We start from the raw sequence: 15,973 nt of genomic DNA on the forward strand, positions 1-15,973 counted from the left end.
TTGAAAGTGTTTTAGCATTGTTTAGCATTTAGCATCTATTACAAATTTGACTACGTAAAACATCTTTTTACGTAAAGCTTTCTTCTATATACCCAATTATAGGCAGAGGATAGAGTTCCAGAGGGGGATTTTCAAAGAGTGAGAGCATTTTAAAAGGCTGTAGCTGCTGTGGGAAGGACAAAGTAACACTGACCCCACAGGAGCAGAAGACTTTGGTTTCAGGGGCAAGAGCTTCCTGGTGTTTGTGACCCAGCTGAGGGAGGATCTTCAGTGGAGCTCTGTGAAGTGGCAAAAAGCCTTGGCGTGTCTGATTGCGTCCCAGCACTTGCTTCTACCACTTACTGGCTGTGACCCTAAGGTTCTTTAAGCCTATGTTTCTTCACCAGTAATGTGAATGTTCAAAGCTACATGACAGGGCTGTTGACTCTGAAGCACTATTAGGTGTTGGAGATAATGTTTATACTTGTCAGAGGGACAAAAAAAGCCTTGGAGTCTAGGACTGGTTCCCATGAAAAGATGCCATCCTGTCTCTCTTCTATTACAATGTACTGTTTACACACAAAGGGGTTTGACTGCAGACTGAGGCCTCAGAAGAAGGTTCAGAGATATCAGGAACTCTGGCCAATGGGTCACCGCAGAAATATCAAGGGTGAGTCTCACTGTTTGCAAAAGGCAGTGCTGCTGAACTCTAAGGAAAGATCAAGAGTAGTCTGAGCAGTTTTTCTCTTCGTGGTGTGCCAGTAAAACCAGTCAGGCAGCTGCCTCTCCTGTTCTTCCAGGACTGCTCACTCACAACCAGCAAGCAACGTCCTTTGGAATGCTCAGAACCCAAGACCGAAGTCTGCATTTCATCTTTGGCACAGGGCTGTAGTTCCCAAACTGTGGTGTGTCTAAGAGTGACCTGAGGTGCTCAAAAAATATTCAGACTCCCCCCGCCCCACCCCCTAGAGATTCTGTATGTCTGGGGGGAGCCCAGGAATCTGCATTTCCGTGATTCTCAGGTAGGTAGCCTGAAAGCCAGGTTTTGGGAAACACTGACATAGTAGCCACAGCCCTGGATAGGGAACCAGGAGACCTGAGTGTGAGGTGAGACAGTTCCCCTTATCTCAGCATAAACCTCAGAAGTCACTCCATCTCACTGACCCTGTTCCTTCATTTTAAAGCTTCATTTACAACCGACAGACCAACACCCATTCATCAAAAGGCCTGTTGCTCAGAAACTGAATTAGATACTAGACAGGAAAAGCACCACTACAACTCAAAGCACACATTTAAAGTCCTGAATGTTGTCTCCTGCCTTTCACACTGAGATAAACACGGACAACGGCTGGCTAATTTACACCATACCCCCAACCTGAGCCTCTGCCCCAAGATGACTTGTTCTCCTCTGTGTCTGTGTGTTTTGTTGTGATAGAGCAATGCTGGCCTCCCACGAGGCAGTGTCTCTGGATTTCCTGCATGGCTTTTCTTGTGCTCAGAGTGATGGCTGCTGTGATCAGTCTTGGGATCACCTTTGGGACACCTGTAAAACCTGCAAGTATGTCTCTTCCCTAGGTGATGGATCTGTCAATAATTCACTCAACCAGCAAGAGTTATTTATCTCCCATGTATTTCCAAAATAAGTGACTCTCCTGATATGGGTGATATGGAGTGAGTCCACTGATAATTGATGGTTGGCACATCCTATGTGCCAACCATTGCTCTGGACACCTAACACATCTCATCTTTACTCCATTCTTTTCAACAACCTTGAGAGGCAGTGGTTGTCATAACCATTAAGAACAGAGACTCAGGGAAGTTAGGTGACTTGCCCAGGATCATACAGCTGGAAAATCGACAAGCCAGGGGTTCCATTCCAGGTCTACCCAACTCTGAAGCTTACACAGGATATGGTTTCTATCTGCAAGGAGTTTCTGCCATATTTAGGGAGACCAGAGATACAGTGGTGAACAATACAGGAGAGTATATCGTTCAGTGTTAAATGAGGTTGAGTGGGGTAATAAATATTGTTAGCAATTTGAGTGAAACCAGACACAATCCCAGTCCAAGCACCTCATGGATTAAGGGATACACACAGTAGTGTTACCTGCTTCCTAATTATTAACCTAGTCCAACTATAAAACTTTCAAGATGCAAAACGCACCTTCCCCAAGCCCTCACCAACTCTAACCCAGGTATTTAAGATATTTCCTGTTTACCACTACACACACCAAACCAGAATTTTCTGGCAATACGTTATTTCAGGTGTAAATATGTGTAAATATTTGAGATATGTGTTACCAATCTGCTATTTACCTCTTAACTTCCATCAAAATTTTACAGTACTTAAATTTCTTTAAAAATATCATCACATTATTCTGGTAAACTCCCACACATTTTTTAGTAGATTCATTGCATTTAAACATGTCTCAATTTAGCACACAGTGTCCCCTTGAGGTTGGTGTAGCAATTTATTTTTGCTCTCATTTCTAGCTAAGAAAAGCACAGAGGGAAAATCACAGATACACAGAACCAATGTGTGGAGAAGCTCAAAGCAGATAACAGGCTTGTTGCCCCCTCCTGGTCACCTTCCTTCTCAGGCAGGAGTGAGTACATACTTGTTTACCCAAAGGCCACTGGCATTGCAAGAAATGCAAGCTAAGTCGGCCTAGAGAGTTTGGGAGCACAGGGGAGAAAAAGAAAGAAAGGGAGGAGAGGAAATCATGGGAAAAAGAACAATAGAAAGAAGCAAAAGGGGGAAGAAGAAAGTGGATTATTAAAGGGAGGTTATTCTATTAGAGCTTGATGTTCATGGTCACAGGTGCATAGGTCAACATCCAGTATTTGTCTTATAAATCTTCCAATTTGTCATATCAACCGTTTAAAACAGCTTCACAGCGACTGGGCTTCTTGTATGAGGACCTCTCTACTTGCTTGCCACCCTCCCTGCTCTGTAACGGCAAGCGGGACTGCAGTCACGGTGAAGATGAGTCTGCTACATATTGTGGTGAGGTGGACAAACAATACAAATTAAAAAGCAGTCACCAGCAGCTAATATCTAAAATTCAGAATTATAATTAAAACATTATCAATGAACGAATGTTTCTATGAGAAATAATGCCGTTGTCTATACAGGCTAAATGCCCAGCAGCCTCTCACAAAACTCGATATTCAAGTGTCCCAACCAGAAGACTTGGACATACGTGGACAAGGTGTGTGACACAAGAAACGACTGTGGGGATTGTTTAGATGAATCAGGTAAAGATGAAAATATGTAATTAATGTTTTAATGGGTTCTTGGAGTTGCTACCCTTACATTTCAGCCACATAAATTAACTCATGCTTAGAAACCTTCCTAAGGATATTTACATTCACAGTTAAGCAATTCTATCACTTCCAATAGTTTGCATATTTAAAGTAGGTGAGTTCTCTAGCTAAGAAGCAAATAAAGCCAGATTTGCAAAGATTAACAAAGATTAAGATTAACCTTGATGAACAGTTTTTGTCTGTTACCAAAATTCTGTTTGATTTCTTTGGAAATTTTAGTAAAGATCAAAAAAAAGTCTGTTGAATGCTTTGACTTTCTAAGACTTTTTGTTGTTGTTATTTAACCTTTTGCCCTTTCTCCCCCACTCTCCTCTCTGCCTTTCACAGTGTTCTCTATGGTGGTTTAACACTGTGCAGCACCCCTGATCACTTTACAGTCTGGTAAACTGGATTATTCTAAAACCATGGTGGTAGATACGATTCCAATACTGCATGGCCCCAATCAACAATGTAAAGGGCTCATCGGAAATAAAGTACACTAAATAGATCATATACTGCCTTTTGTCTAGTCCTCATGGAAGGTAGAAATAGAAATGCTTCCTAGGAGTTGCATGTTATCTAACAATGTGTTGACAAGAAAAGACTAGAAGTATAAACAGATCTTTCTTGCTAGCTGCCAATTACCAAATACTGATTCTCTTCCTTGCTTATTGAACGTATAAACTCATATGGACCTTTCCTTGTTTACGTAGTGTGTCAGTATGTTTATTCTCAGGCTGATGGAGAGAGACAGTACTCTTCTTGGTTTTTCAGAGTACAAATTCTTTCACCCAAATATGTAGAATCTTTAATAAACATCTGTAATATTCCTCTTGGACAGTCTTCCCTATTTTAAAAATCCAAATGGCTATTTTTTTTCCAATAGTATCTTTTCCAGTTCACCTTGACATTTTAACAGTTATGGTTTTAAAAATAAATAAAATTGTCTAGTTGCACAGTGCCCAAACTGTTCAGGCTACAGATGTGATACTGTTTTCTTTGCCGACTGTGCCTGTATTCCCAGAACTCGCTGCAAAGATGGCAGTCAAGACTGTGCTGATTGGAGTCATGAAAATTTATGTGAATAGAAGACTTTTCTAACTATTGTTTTGGAAAGGCTAAAAACTGTTATTAGTCCCCTTAAGATTTCTCTCCCAACAACATATGTATCTTAAAGGGGTGGGGTGCAGTAGGGAGAGCTACTGAAGCACAAATCCAGTGTTATGGAATAGAGTAAAAAATGACTGGTAGAATTCAGACCCGTCAGTGACCTTTGACCCATTTTTTTTAAAACTTGTTTCCAAGTTTTAGAATGTAGCTTTCTGCCCTTACAACACAGGGTTATAATGGGGATGACACAAGTGTACTCCAGGTGGGTTAGTTCAACAAATAAAGAGTATTAATCCTAAGAATCCTCAGTTCAATCGATGTCCATATCTTCATTAGGGTAACCCTGGTTCAGATCCAGCTGAAAGTAAGTTGGGGGCTAGTCTTAAAAGCAGTGGACAACAGCCAGCAAATTGGGACAACAGCCAAAAGATCAACCAGACTAGAATCATCTGCCCCTCCAGCCTGCCAGGACCTGAAATTCTTTCCAGTAGGTACTGAGATCAAAAAGGCAGACCTGGGTTTGAATCTCGCTCTACCACTTAAGGGGTATGTTTTAAGGGTTTCCTTATCTGCATAATGTGGCTCTTTGGGGGAGATTGTTATGACAATAAGATGATATAAAATGAGTTATACAGTGCTTAATAAACACAGGAATTGTGGGCAATTTAAGAAAAATTATAAGGATATGGTAGATTATATTATTGTTTAAAAAAAAATCTGCTATCTTGCTCTGGGGGAGGATTATACTTCCCCAATCCTCATGGCCATCAGACTTGACTACGTATGTGACTTGCTCTGGCTGCCGAAATTTAATGATGTGTATCACTTCCCAACGTTAAGTCTGAAGAGCCAGCTGACTGTTTGCCATCTCTTTTCCTTGTCCTGAGACTGGAAATGTTCTGATTAGAGGCTGTTCTTGAAGTAAAGTGGAGCCCAGCCACAGGCAAACCACAAACATCAAGCCTGACGAACAAATCTTTGTAGCAACTAAAGTTTCTAGTCATTTCTAACTGTAGCATAACCCTGCCTATCTTGATACTGAAAATGTTACAAGAAAAACCTTTCTTACCAGTCTATTGCCACCAACACACACCACCGATTCTTTAAATAATGGACCAAAGAAATATTTTTAGAGGTTGGTGGGAGAAAAAAAAGTCTCTAAGCACAGGCAAAACAGGACTAACCTTAGCCAGCGGCCTAGAAATCTATTGCACTTCTCTATTTAGTCCCTTTCCTATACAGATCTAAGGCAAATAACTATAAGGATATTCAGACAGTGGCCATCTTCACATGCTCAAGTCAGCCTCTGTCACTGCAATCTGTTGGGATGAGTTGAGAACATCTCTAATTGTGCTGCTCAAAGGAAGCATCACCAGTGGAAATGCACTAGCATTACCTGGGAGCTTATCAGATATGCAAATCCTCAGGCCCTTACTCCAAGCCTTCCAAACCCTCTGCCCTCCAGGTAAGCCACTCCACTTGCCTTGGCCAGTTATATACAAGAAGTGATACTTGTATCACTTTAAGAGCCAGCAGGTGACCCACCATCTTCTCACTTTGCCAGGAAACTGAGTGTCCCAAATAGTGGTTGCTCCATCAGTCTGGGACCTGGAGTGAGTATGTAGCACAGCCCAACCTAACCCACAGTAGTCTGGAGACATGTACTTGTTTCCTAATTTTGTAAAGCACTGAGACTTTAGTCCTGCTTACTGTAGCAGTATACCTTAACAGAACTGATATACATCCTTCGAAGAAAATAATACAATGTTAAGATGTGCAAATATTTTTTGCACAGCATCTCATTTTTGAGTTAACAGTTGACTTTTAGATATAGCTGTATAGTACCTTCAAAAGGTACTCTCCAATTAGTATGAAAACTTAAATGAATTCTTATTATTGCAAGCAGAAACTAAGGCATTATGATTGCCAATACAATTTTTATAAAGTAGCCCTATATTGAGGAAATTTTCTGGGGTAATGGAACTGTTCAGTATTCTGACTCTGGTGGCAGTCATATTACGTGTTAAAATTCTTACAACTGTATACACGCATGTCAATATTACTGTTAACTTAAAAAGTAACAAAAACAATTTTAAAGAAAAAAGTAGTCCTATTCATTTAAAGTGTTATCACTTAAGGAAGATAAGGTGACATTCCTAACACAAACACTACTTTTTTTCAGGTATCTTAGAGAATACACTACACAGAATGGAGTTAAGAGATTAATAACTACTTTAACTTTTTTGATGTAACCTCGGTTATATCTACAAAATGGAGTTACTAGTCCCTACTTCATAGATTGAGAATTAAATGAGAGAAAATTAAGTGCTATAATACATATACGGCACTCAGTATATGTTTACAATATAGACAATATTAAGAGAAAAAAAATCCTTGCTTACCCATGAAGGAATATACTAGTCTCATAATTACACGCATCACAAACTATGGAAGCTCTGAGGCCTGCTGGAGAAAGAAGTTTTCAGACATAAGAACTTTAAACCACCTTTGATACTTATACTGTCATTTTAAATCTTTAATCAGATTCCATCCATGATTACCAGTCATATTACATGCCATGATTAGCTTTCTATAAACAATTTTGCTTTCTGTGTACAAATCAGTATCAATGAAATAAAATATAAAACCATATACTAAGCAAAGAACTTTATTAATCTTTGTTTCAAACTTTATTCCCAGGCTTCCTCAGCTTAATTAGCTGCAAAGAATGAATTGTATATAAGCAAAAACTGAAAAGAGCTGCAGTGTCCAGGGGCTTGGCTTAAAAATATTAGAGATCTAGATTTTATCAGATCCATAAACAAAATTTTAAAAAGCAGTCATAATATAAAATAGCAGCTCCCAGTAACTTCTTCAAGATTTATCTTCTTCAGAAGTTGACTCAATTCAGTTTGCTTCATTTTTGGAAGCCTCATCAAAATTCTCCACAAGATCTAGGAAAAGGAAAAAAAAAAGTAAAAACTCAGGAAAAAAAAAGCCAAGTCTATAAAAATAATCATCAGGCCTTAAAAAGAAGATAGGGAAATGCTCTCAAAATATATCCTACAGTTAAATTAGGATATAAATTTAGACACCTGTTTTTATTTCTAATGAGACCACTACTCATTTGGCATATTTTGAAGTGTACATTTTGGCATATAATTAATACAAGGGAAAGAGGGAAATTATTAACTTGCCAATGACATAAATATTATGCTTAAAGAATATGTATATGTCCCACCCATTCCTGCCCCATTCCAAGAATTACAGTTAAGTAATATTAGTTATGTGGGGGACAGAATCAAAGAATACCATGACACACAATTTGAAGTTTTCCTGGATTCCTGAGGATACCTGTCTATGCAATGTGGAAATATTTCTGAGTCTAGGAAGTCTACTGCCCAATATCTGTTTTACAACAAAATAAATTATCCAGTAACAGAAAAATGCCTCATGATTGCCAAAGGAGTTTTTCTGCTGATTTCAGAATGATTATATAGAAGATATTTCTACAACTTCTCCATGCCTTCTCATACATTTATGGATCTCAAAGTAGGAAACGAGGGTCATTTGTGATCTGCAAGTACCTATTATATTTAGGTTACTACACACATATCTATTTACACAATATTTAAGGTTAGATACCTTCTTGGGATCCCAAACAGAGAAAAACCAAGCCTACAAACCTAACTCCCAGGTGACTAACACTGCATTATTTTTCTCATTCTCCCTTTGCCCCACTTTACCCTATTTCACATACCTCCCCAGCCCCTGGCCTAAGGTAATCTTTCCTATAGTACAAAGATTCTTCATTCTCTATCTCACATACCTCCCCAGCCCCTGGCCTAAGGTAATCTTTCCTATAGTACAAAGATTCTTCATTCTCCCTTGCTAAGATTCTCTAGTTTAACCACAAGTGAAAGTTCCTACCTGGAACTTCATCATCATCATCCTCTCCAGTAGCAAGTGGTGCTTTTCCATCCACAGCTGTGAAAGGAAATGTAAATGTTCAATGAACACTAACCAAAAGAACAACAGGTGAACGGTCAAGTGTTGTTACAACTTATGTTTATGGTGACATTTGGGATTTCTTTTACAGTACTAGCAATAGCATGATAGTATGACGTCTACAAATGAGCTAGAATACTAGTACCAGCCAACACACCAAATTCCAAACCCATTCTCCTTTCAATCCCTCTCACCTACAACACGGTACAGGTAAACCCACATACCAAAAAACCTTTACTGAAGTGAAAATAAAATAATCAAAAAATTAAAAGTACCTTTGACTGGTAAGCCTCCACTTTCCTTTTATTACACAAGAAAGTGAACTACACTTGAGAGCTGAGACCTCACAGTACTAGCACTGTATAATTTTCAGTGGAATCCTTCAAAAGCCTACCTCTGAAAGCCTAAGACTTTCTAGAACCTCTTAGGCCTTTCGGCATGACAAAACAAACAAACAAACAAAAAACAGCAACACACACAAATTGATTAAAGCAGATGGAGCAAACCTCAAGAAAAACATGGATGACTAAACCAGCAGACCATATAATAAACCTGTCTCACTTCTACATTTCCATTCCTCAAAATTTTAATCAGAGAGCTTCAGCATAAAGTAGCTATACCCCGATATACACCTATTCAACCACACAATTTTCTGCCCCGAACAAAATCCTTATTACAGTATAATTAAAAACACCAGAATAGCAGGAGGCCAATTCTTAAAGACTATTGGTAATACCAGCTGAACTTGTACAACTGAAGAAGTTTAATAATCTGTAATGTATTTAAATATATTTCAATTAACTGTCAGTTATTTTTTTAAAAAAAAGGCGCAAATTAACATTTTCATCATTTCCAGCTAATAAAGGTACAATTTTTAGTCTCTGATCCAAAACAGAAAGCTAGTAGAAAGCAAACATTTCACTTAACCAAGTATAATGATCAAAGCATATTACAACACACTAAAAACAACTGCTTAAAATCAGTATAAAAATTGGTATTTCTTAGAGGAAAGTCTGCATTTCCAAATTTAAAAATATTCATATCCACCGTGCAACCTAAATCTTAGAAATCTACTGACAACTCAGTAACCCTGGACAAAACTGCTACTAGGAAACTCACATTGTTTGGGCAGAGCTTCAGCCAGTCTCCTTAAACTGGTCAGACTGTCTGCACCAAGCTGGTTTAAGATGCTGGGGAGCATTTCTGTCAGCTGTTTTGTCTCAGCATGGCCTGTAATGGTGAAAGTGTTTGCTGCCAGAGATGCCTGAACTTTAGGGTTGTTAAAGTGGATCACTGTTCCTTGGTTTGTGAACATGTTCACCTAAAAAGAAAAAAAAATTGTTAAATTAGCAACACTCACCAAAATCCCTTTAAAACCAAACACTGTATTAAGCAAAAGCTGAAGTCTGGCTAAGTAACCTAGTATGTCACCATAATGCACAAGCAAAATTCTGCCTGAAATGGAAAGTGCAATCTAATCCCTTTTACACTTAGCAATCTTCCTGATAATAGAATAGAAACATATTTTAGGGAGAGATGAAATTCTCTGTTGGCAGTAGTCAAAAAAACCATTTAAAACGCACAAACATTAAAGTTTTCAATCAAATCTTATTTTTGTAAAGAAATAAAATCTGACACTTACCTCTTCAATACCAGAGATATTGTTTACCCCTAACTTCTTTAAAGAGAACTGAAGCTTTTTGTCGTCTGCTGTGGCTGTTCTATGAACCACCTTCTTCTTTCTGCGAGCAGTTCCCTAAAGTGGGGAGAAAAGGAAAGAACACAGCATATGTTTATACCACAAGAGTCATTTTCAAATGGACAGTTTCTAATTCCTTTCTGACCTCTCAATCTGTGTAAGAAAATTACCATAACCACAAACTTTTATGCAGTCAGTAGGCATATTAAGGCACCAATGGAAGCCAAAAGAGGACAATGAAAGGAATTGTCTAAAAATCCTTCATAGGGCTTCCCTGGTGGCGCAGTGGTTGAGAGTCCGCCTGCCGATGTAGGGGACACAGGTTCATGCCCCGGTCCGGGAAGATCCCACATGCCACGGAGCGGCTAGGCCCCTGAGCCATGGCTGCTGAGCCTGCGCTCTGCAATGGGAGAGGCCACAGCAGTGAGAGGCCCGTGTACCGCAATAAATAAATAAATAAATAAATAAAAATCCTTCATAACTTCTAAGCTTCTAGTTTTGTCAGATATAAAGAAATGATCTTTTCAAAGTTCTACTTTTTACGTTATCTGCTCTATACGTGAGCATGTGCCAACCTAAATTAAGCCTCATTTAGAAACTCCATATCCAGAACCATTAACCTTTTCTGTTTCGATATTAAAGAAAAATCAACATCCATTAATATTCACAGACAAGATACTATAAGACACAAATATGTCTATATATAGACTTCTACAGCATCCAATAGTAAAATCTGAAGTAAAATCTATCTTACCTAGCAGGTCCCTACACTATCTGCCCTGACCCTCTATGCCACTCTTGACACTCCACCTTCTATCACACATGTAAACTCATCTTCAGACAAATAAACCTCTTTGCTGTTCCTTAAAAAGGCCAAACAGACGGGTTTCCCTGGTGGCACAGTGGTTCAGAGTCTGCCTGCTAATGCAGGGGACACGGGTTCGAGCCCTGGTCTGCGAGGATCCCACATGCCGCAGAGCAACTAGGCCCGTGAGCCACAACTACTGAGCCTGTGTGTTTGGAGCCTGTGCTCCGCAACAAGAGAGGCCGCGATAGTGAGAGGCCCACGCACCGCGATGAAGAGTGGCCCCCACTTGCCGCAACTAGAGAAAGCCCTTGCACAGAAACGAAGACCCAACACAGCAAAAATAAATTAATTAATTAACTCCTACCCCCAACATCTTCTTTAAAAAAAAAAGGCCAAACAGGAGCCTTCGCACATACTGTTCCCTTCTTCCCCTAACATCTGCATGGCTCCCTACCTCACTACAGGTCTCCGTTCTTATGTCACCATATTGGAGTGGCCCTCCCCAACTACCCAATGAAAAATAGTAATTCCCACATTCATTTTCTATCTATCCAGGTTTATTTTTCTTCATAACACTTATAAGAAATATATTTTATTGTCTTTCTTCACTAGAACGTAAGCTCCTCAAGGGCTTCGATTCTGTTTATTGCTATAAACCTAGTATTGAGTACGGTATCTGATTCACTGAAAGCACACGTCTTAATGAATGAACAGAATACAGGCTTCAGGAAAACTTGTCTCTTGTACATATATGCCAAATCTCCAATCTCCCTCTTCTGGAAACTCTAATGACACTCTCATGGACTCTCTCCTACAGACTAATCCATTCATGCAGCACATAAGGCTCTTCATGGAAAGGCTATCACCCACTGACTTCACCTTCCCCCAACCTCCACACCAATTCCTATTCATCCTTTTAAAATCCTGCTAAAGCCATCATCTCTTCTGTGCCTTCCCTAAACTGCCATTAACACCCCCAAACCAAATCATTCCCATCTCTGTATTTTGAAAATGCTTCTGTTCCACTGTACATTACACTGTGAAAAGGGGTTTTTGTTTCGTTTTGTTTTTTTTTTAAGATGCCTATCTCCCCTACTAGCATTAAAGTCCCCCTCTAAGGACTTTAAACTTCTTAAATTTTATACTCTCAGGATCCAGCAATAGTAAAGGCTTAAACAAATCATAGTTTAACTGAAAAAAATATCAATAGCTACAAAAAATACTGGTTACCAAACACCCCCAAAAACGTTTAATAAAGATCATCTTGAAGCAATGTAGATACCGGGTTTCCAAAGAATCCTCTCTAAAAGACATTCCAAAGTACTACTATAAGATTCTAAAAACAAAACCAGCCCACATTCTATAGGTTTCATACACTTTACACTCAATTTTTACTGAAATAAAGGGTTTTCATAGCATTTACCTAAAAAGTACCTAACGCTTTCAGATTTCTCTAAGGCAACACTAATTCATCTAATTTCACATTCCACAGTAAGTAGGTTTCTTAAAACGTGAAGAAAATGTTTCCATATTACAATGACAGAAATAGTTCCTACATTAACTAAACAAAGTTTAATCCTACATCAGCCTTAAGAATCCTAGAAAACCTCGACTTTCCTTTACCCTAGAATGATGTCACTCACAAGTTAAAGACTAATGATCAGAGTAACAACAAAAAGAAGGCACACAAGCACATTATTCAAATGACTCCTTCTGAAACCTGCACTGAAAGGAATGATGGTTAAAAATACCAATGTAAGAGCACCCAAACACTGACCCACAAGGAATACGAGTTTTCCTGGCACCTGAAGGCCACACCTAGCTTATAACAATTGCTAAAAAGGACAAGAAACACCTACTCCTGTTAATGGGTAGGTGTAGATCTTGAAAACCAGCTTGGGGGCATGGGGGAATCATGATACTTTCACTTCTGGCAAAATCCAGTAATTAACAGATATACATCTTATTACTTAAGTCTAAATGCAAGTTTTGGCTATTTTGCAGTAGACTCTACTTGAAGGTAAATGCTTGAAGTGAGAAAAACTAATAGATAATAAACTTGAAGCATGGAAGCTTTACAAGTTTTACCAAGTAAAGACACGCTCTGTTTCAACACGCTACCACACCTTGTTAAATACTAGGAATGTGCTAACACAAGATAAAATACAACTAGGTAGACCTCTGCTAGAGTGCACATCTGACTTAAGTAAATTAGAGAACCTAAAACTTACCAAGTTCAAAAAAGAATCCCCTTGAAGGGGACCAACAGCCACCAGGAAAGATCAATTAAACAAAAACCGATCATTTAAAAACCCCCGTCAATCCCTCTCATTCCCTCAGTTTCAGTGTAATTACAAAGCAAAAATGGAATGGTATCTGCTTAGGTAATATTTCCAAATCCACAGTCGTTGCTCTTAAATTTAAAAAAATGTACCTATAAGAATGACATCTTCAAACATCGTAGAAAATACACAACTACCCTAGGTTGTATTTAGCGGAGAAAGGATTACGAAAGGTCTTAATTTACAAAAGGCATGAACTTCTAATTTACAAGAAGCATGAACTTCCAACTATTAAGTACCACAATTATCCACAACCATAAACTAAAGTTGAAAAGATAGTTGAAACTTAGATCCAGTTAGCTTAGTTATTAAAAAAAATAAAATAAAATAAAAATCAAGGGCTTCCCTGGTGGCGCAGTGGTTGGGAGTCCGCCTGCCGATGCAGGGGACGCGGGTTCGTGCCCCGGTCTGGGAAGATCCCACATGCCGCAGAGCGGCTGGGACCGTGAGCCATGGCCGCTGAGCCTGCGCGACCGGAGCCTGTGCTCCGCAGCGGGAGAGGCCGCAACAGTGAGAGGCCCGCATACCACAAAAAAAAAAAAAAAAAAAAAAAAAAAAAAATCAAGCACTGACTGTATACAACTTAGATTATAAAGCCAATGACAAGACAAGTCAAGGGTATTAAGGGTCACGTGATGATCTAACCAAAATGACACATTTTCTTTCTAATTAAATTAGGAAACACTTCTGTTCTACTTAAAATACTGTAACACTGAAAACATCTACATAAAAGCAGTTTGCAGTTTAAGTGCTCTCTTTGCTTCTTCGCTTGCATTTTTTTTTTCTAATTTACAACCTACACGTCTCACTGATACACTACACTGTATACCTAATTTAATCCCTTGCCACTCCCTTCATAACGATTTGCAAGCTCTGTGAAATGCCCTCTAGAGACAAAGTGACAAGCCAATTCTATTAAAAATACAAAGTAAAAAACTTAAACCATAAAACTTCAAAAAAAAAAAAAACCCAAAAACCAAAACCCCCAACGCTAGTAAAACTTACTTTCCCACCAATGCGCACTTGTGCCTGCAGTTTGGCGAGTTTCTCCTGGTTCATGATAGTTTCTTTCATCTAGAAAAACAGGAAACCCTCAGCGAGGAAAGATCTAGTTCACTCTAGCATTCCACGCTCGTTATTTCCCAAGACACCAGGGGAATAAACGTCCTACACAGGCCGAGGCCTGGACCCCGAATCCACCCCGCCAAGCTCCCGAACTTCAGTTCTGAGGGAGCCCAAAGAGCACCCGCTTTCCTACCCCTCCCCCGCTCTTTAAAGGCCCAGAAAAAGGGCTCTAACCCACAGATGGTCAGCGCCTCCCACCCCCCGGCCCCGGCCCGGCCTTGCCTCGGCCTAGCCAGGGCCTGCCCGGCCCGGCCACTTTCCGCAAGCCTCGCGGTACCTGAGGCTCCTGTCCTCGGGTTCCGCCGCGAGGTGGAGGAAGAGACGGCGTCGCCTCGCCCCCAGGGCAGCCGCCCCTGGCCCGACCTCGACCCCGAGAGTCAGCCTGAGTGGGTGCGCCTGTCCGTCGCATCGCCTTCCTCTCCTCAGCCCTGTCCCTCCCTGTCTCGCTCCTTCCGGGCACTTCCCGCCCCCGTTCCCGTCCTCCTCCCACGCCGGCGTCCAAAGCCTTTTTGTACCTTGTTGGAGCGGAAATGGGGCCGCGCGGGGGACTAGGGTTGGCGCTCAGGGGGGTCTCGGGCAGACCAGCTGAGATAAGGCGCACACACGCGGGGACGCAAGATGGCAGCTAGAGGGAGGCCGGAAGTGACGCAAAGCCACTTCCTCTAAAAGTCAGGAAACGGACTTCGCCGCGAGCTCAGCGGCTGGCTGCGCACGCGCGGCCTCCGGTCGCCGTGTTTGTGACGGTCTTCCGTCCTCTCGTGGTCCAGCGCTGGCAGGGTGGAGACTGAACGAAAGACTGGGCTGGAAGCACCGCGAGTGACCCTGGGAAAGGCTGTGGAAGGGTCAGAGAGCACGGTTCTTTGCACAGTTAGGGTTGAGTAAGTCGGTCCTTTCTCAGGGCCCCATCCCCAAGTTCTTCATCCTCAGAAGAAAGGGCCTGTTCACGTTTGCGGAAACGATCGGGGAGCCTAGAGTGTGCTCACCCCTCCATTCGCTGGGAGGTGTAGATTGTAGCGATCATCGGAATGTTTTCGAATTTCCCCTTTGGCCCGAATGAGCCTTTACCAAGACGTTTTGTAAAAAACGAAGCTAATTTAGCTTTCACAGTTTAGGTGGTTTGGTTGGTTGCGGGACCATGGTTCAGAATTTCTGGGGAGCGTGTTCAGAATGCAGACCTGAGCCTCACCTCTCAGCGATTCATTCTGATTGGGGATGGGACCAGGTAGTCTGCATTTTAGCAGGTGGCTAACCACCTTAGACCCTGACCGTGATTACCTTATTTCTTTTGTGTCTTAGACAAAAAGTTGACTCCTTGATACTAGTTGGTATGGATTTGACAATTAGCGATTCACAGTTGAACAAACTTTACCTCTCTTAGCTGCGTAATTCAATCAAAGGAGAATTTGTGTCCGGTGTGTTTGGGGAGGCTCAACCGATGTGAGTTAAAATTTTCTAAACACTAGGACAAGCTTTAAGACAATCTTAAAACAACCGATATTAAAAATGGCAATTTAAATCAGAATGCTTCCTGATCAGCCTTTTTGTGTCTTAGCTATGAAAAGCGTTTGCATATTAAAAAGTGAGTCGGAAATCTAA

General features: G+C 40.6%; 1 protein-coding gene across 4 annotated transcripts; it reads right to left on the minus strand.

The window, feature by feature from the left end:
* Window positions 1–2,431: 2,431 nt before the first annotated feature.
* Window positions 2,432–15,027, minus strand: BTF3 (basic transcription factor 3). Of its 4 annotated transcripts, none has more exons than XM_032628358.1 (7): window positions 14,893–15,025; window positions 14,258–14,326; window positions 10,046–10,159; window positions 9,523–9,724; window positions 8,326–8,382; window positions 6,798–6,861; window positions 2,432–2,974 (listed from the first exon to the last, which is right to left on the minus strand). In XM_032628358.1, exons 2-7 carry the CDS (start codon window positions 14,324–14,326, stop codon window positions 2,872–2,874), a joined length of 609 nt encoding a protein of 202 aa, XP_032484249.1. In that variant the 5' UTR covers window positions 14,893–15,025; the 3' UTR covers window positions 2,432–2,871. The 4 variants fall into 4 exon arrangements, with proteins under 4 accessions (XP_032484249.1, XP_032484247.1, XP_032484250.1 ...); XM_032628356.1 differs by lacking the exon at window positions 14,893–15,025 and adding an exon at window positions 14,655–14,859; XM_032628359.1 differs by lacking the exons at window positions 2,432–2,974; window positions 6,798–6,861 and adding an exon at window positions 6,917–7,349 and having other exon boundaries at window positions 14,893–15,027.
* Window positions 15,028–15,973: the final 946 nt, after the last annotated feature.

Source organism: Phocoena sinus, chromosome 3 (assembly GCF_008692025.1).
Source record: "Phocoena sinus isolate mPhoSin1 chromosome 3, mPhoSin1.pri, whole genome shotgun sequence".
Taxonomy (NCBI): Eukaryota; Metazoa; Chordata; class Mammalia; order Artiodactyla; family Phocoenidae; genus Phocoena; species Phocoena sinus.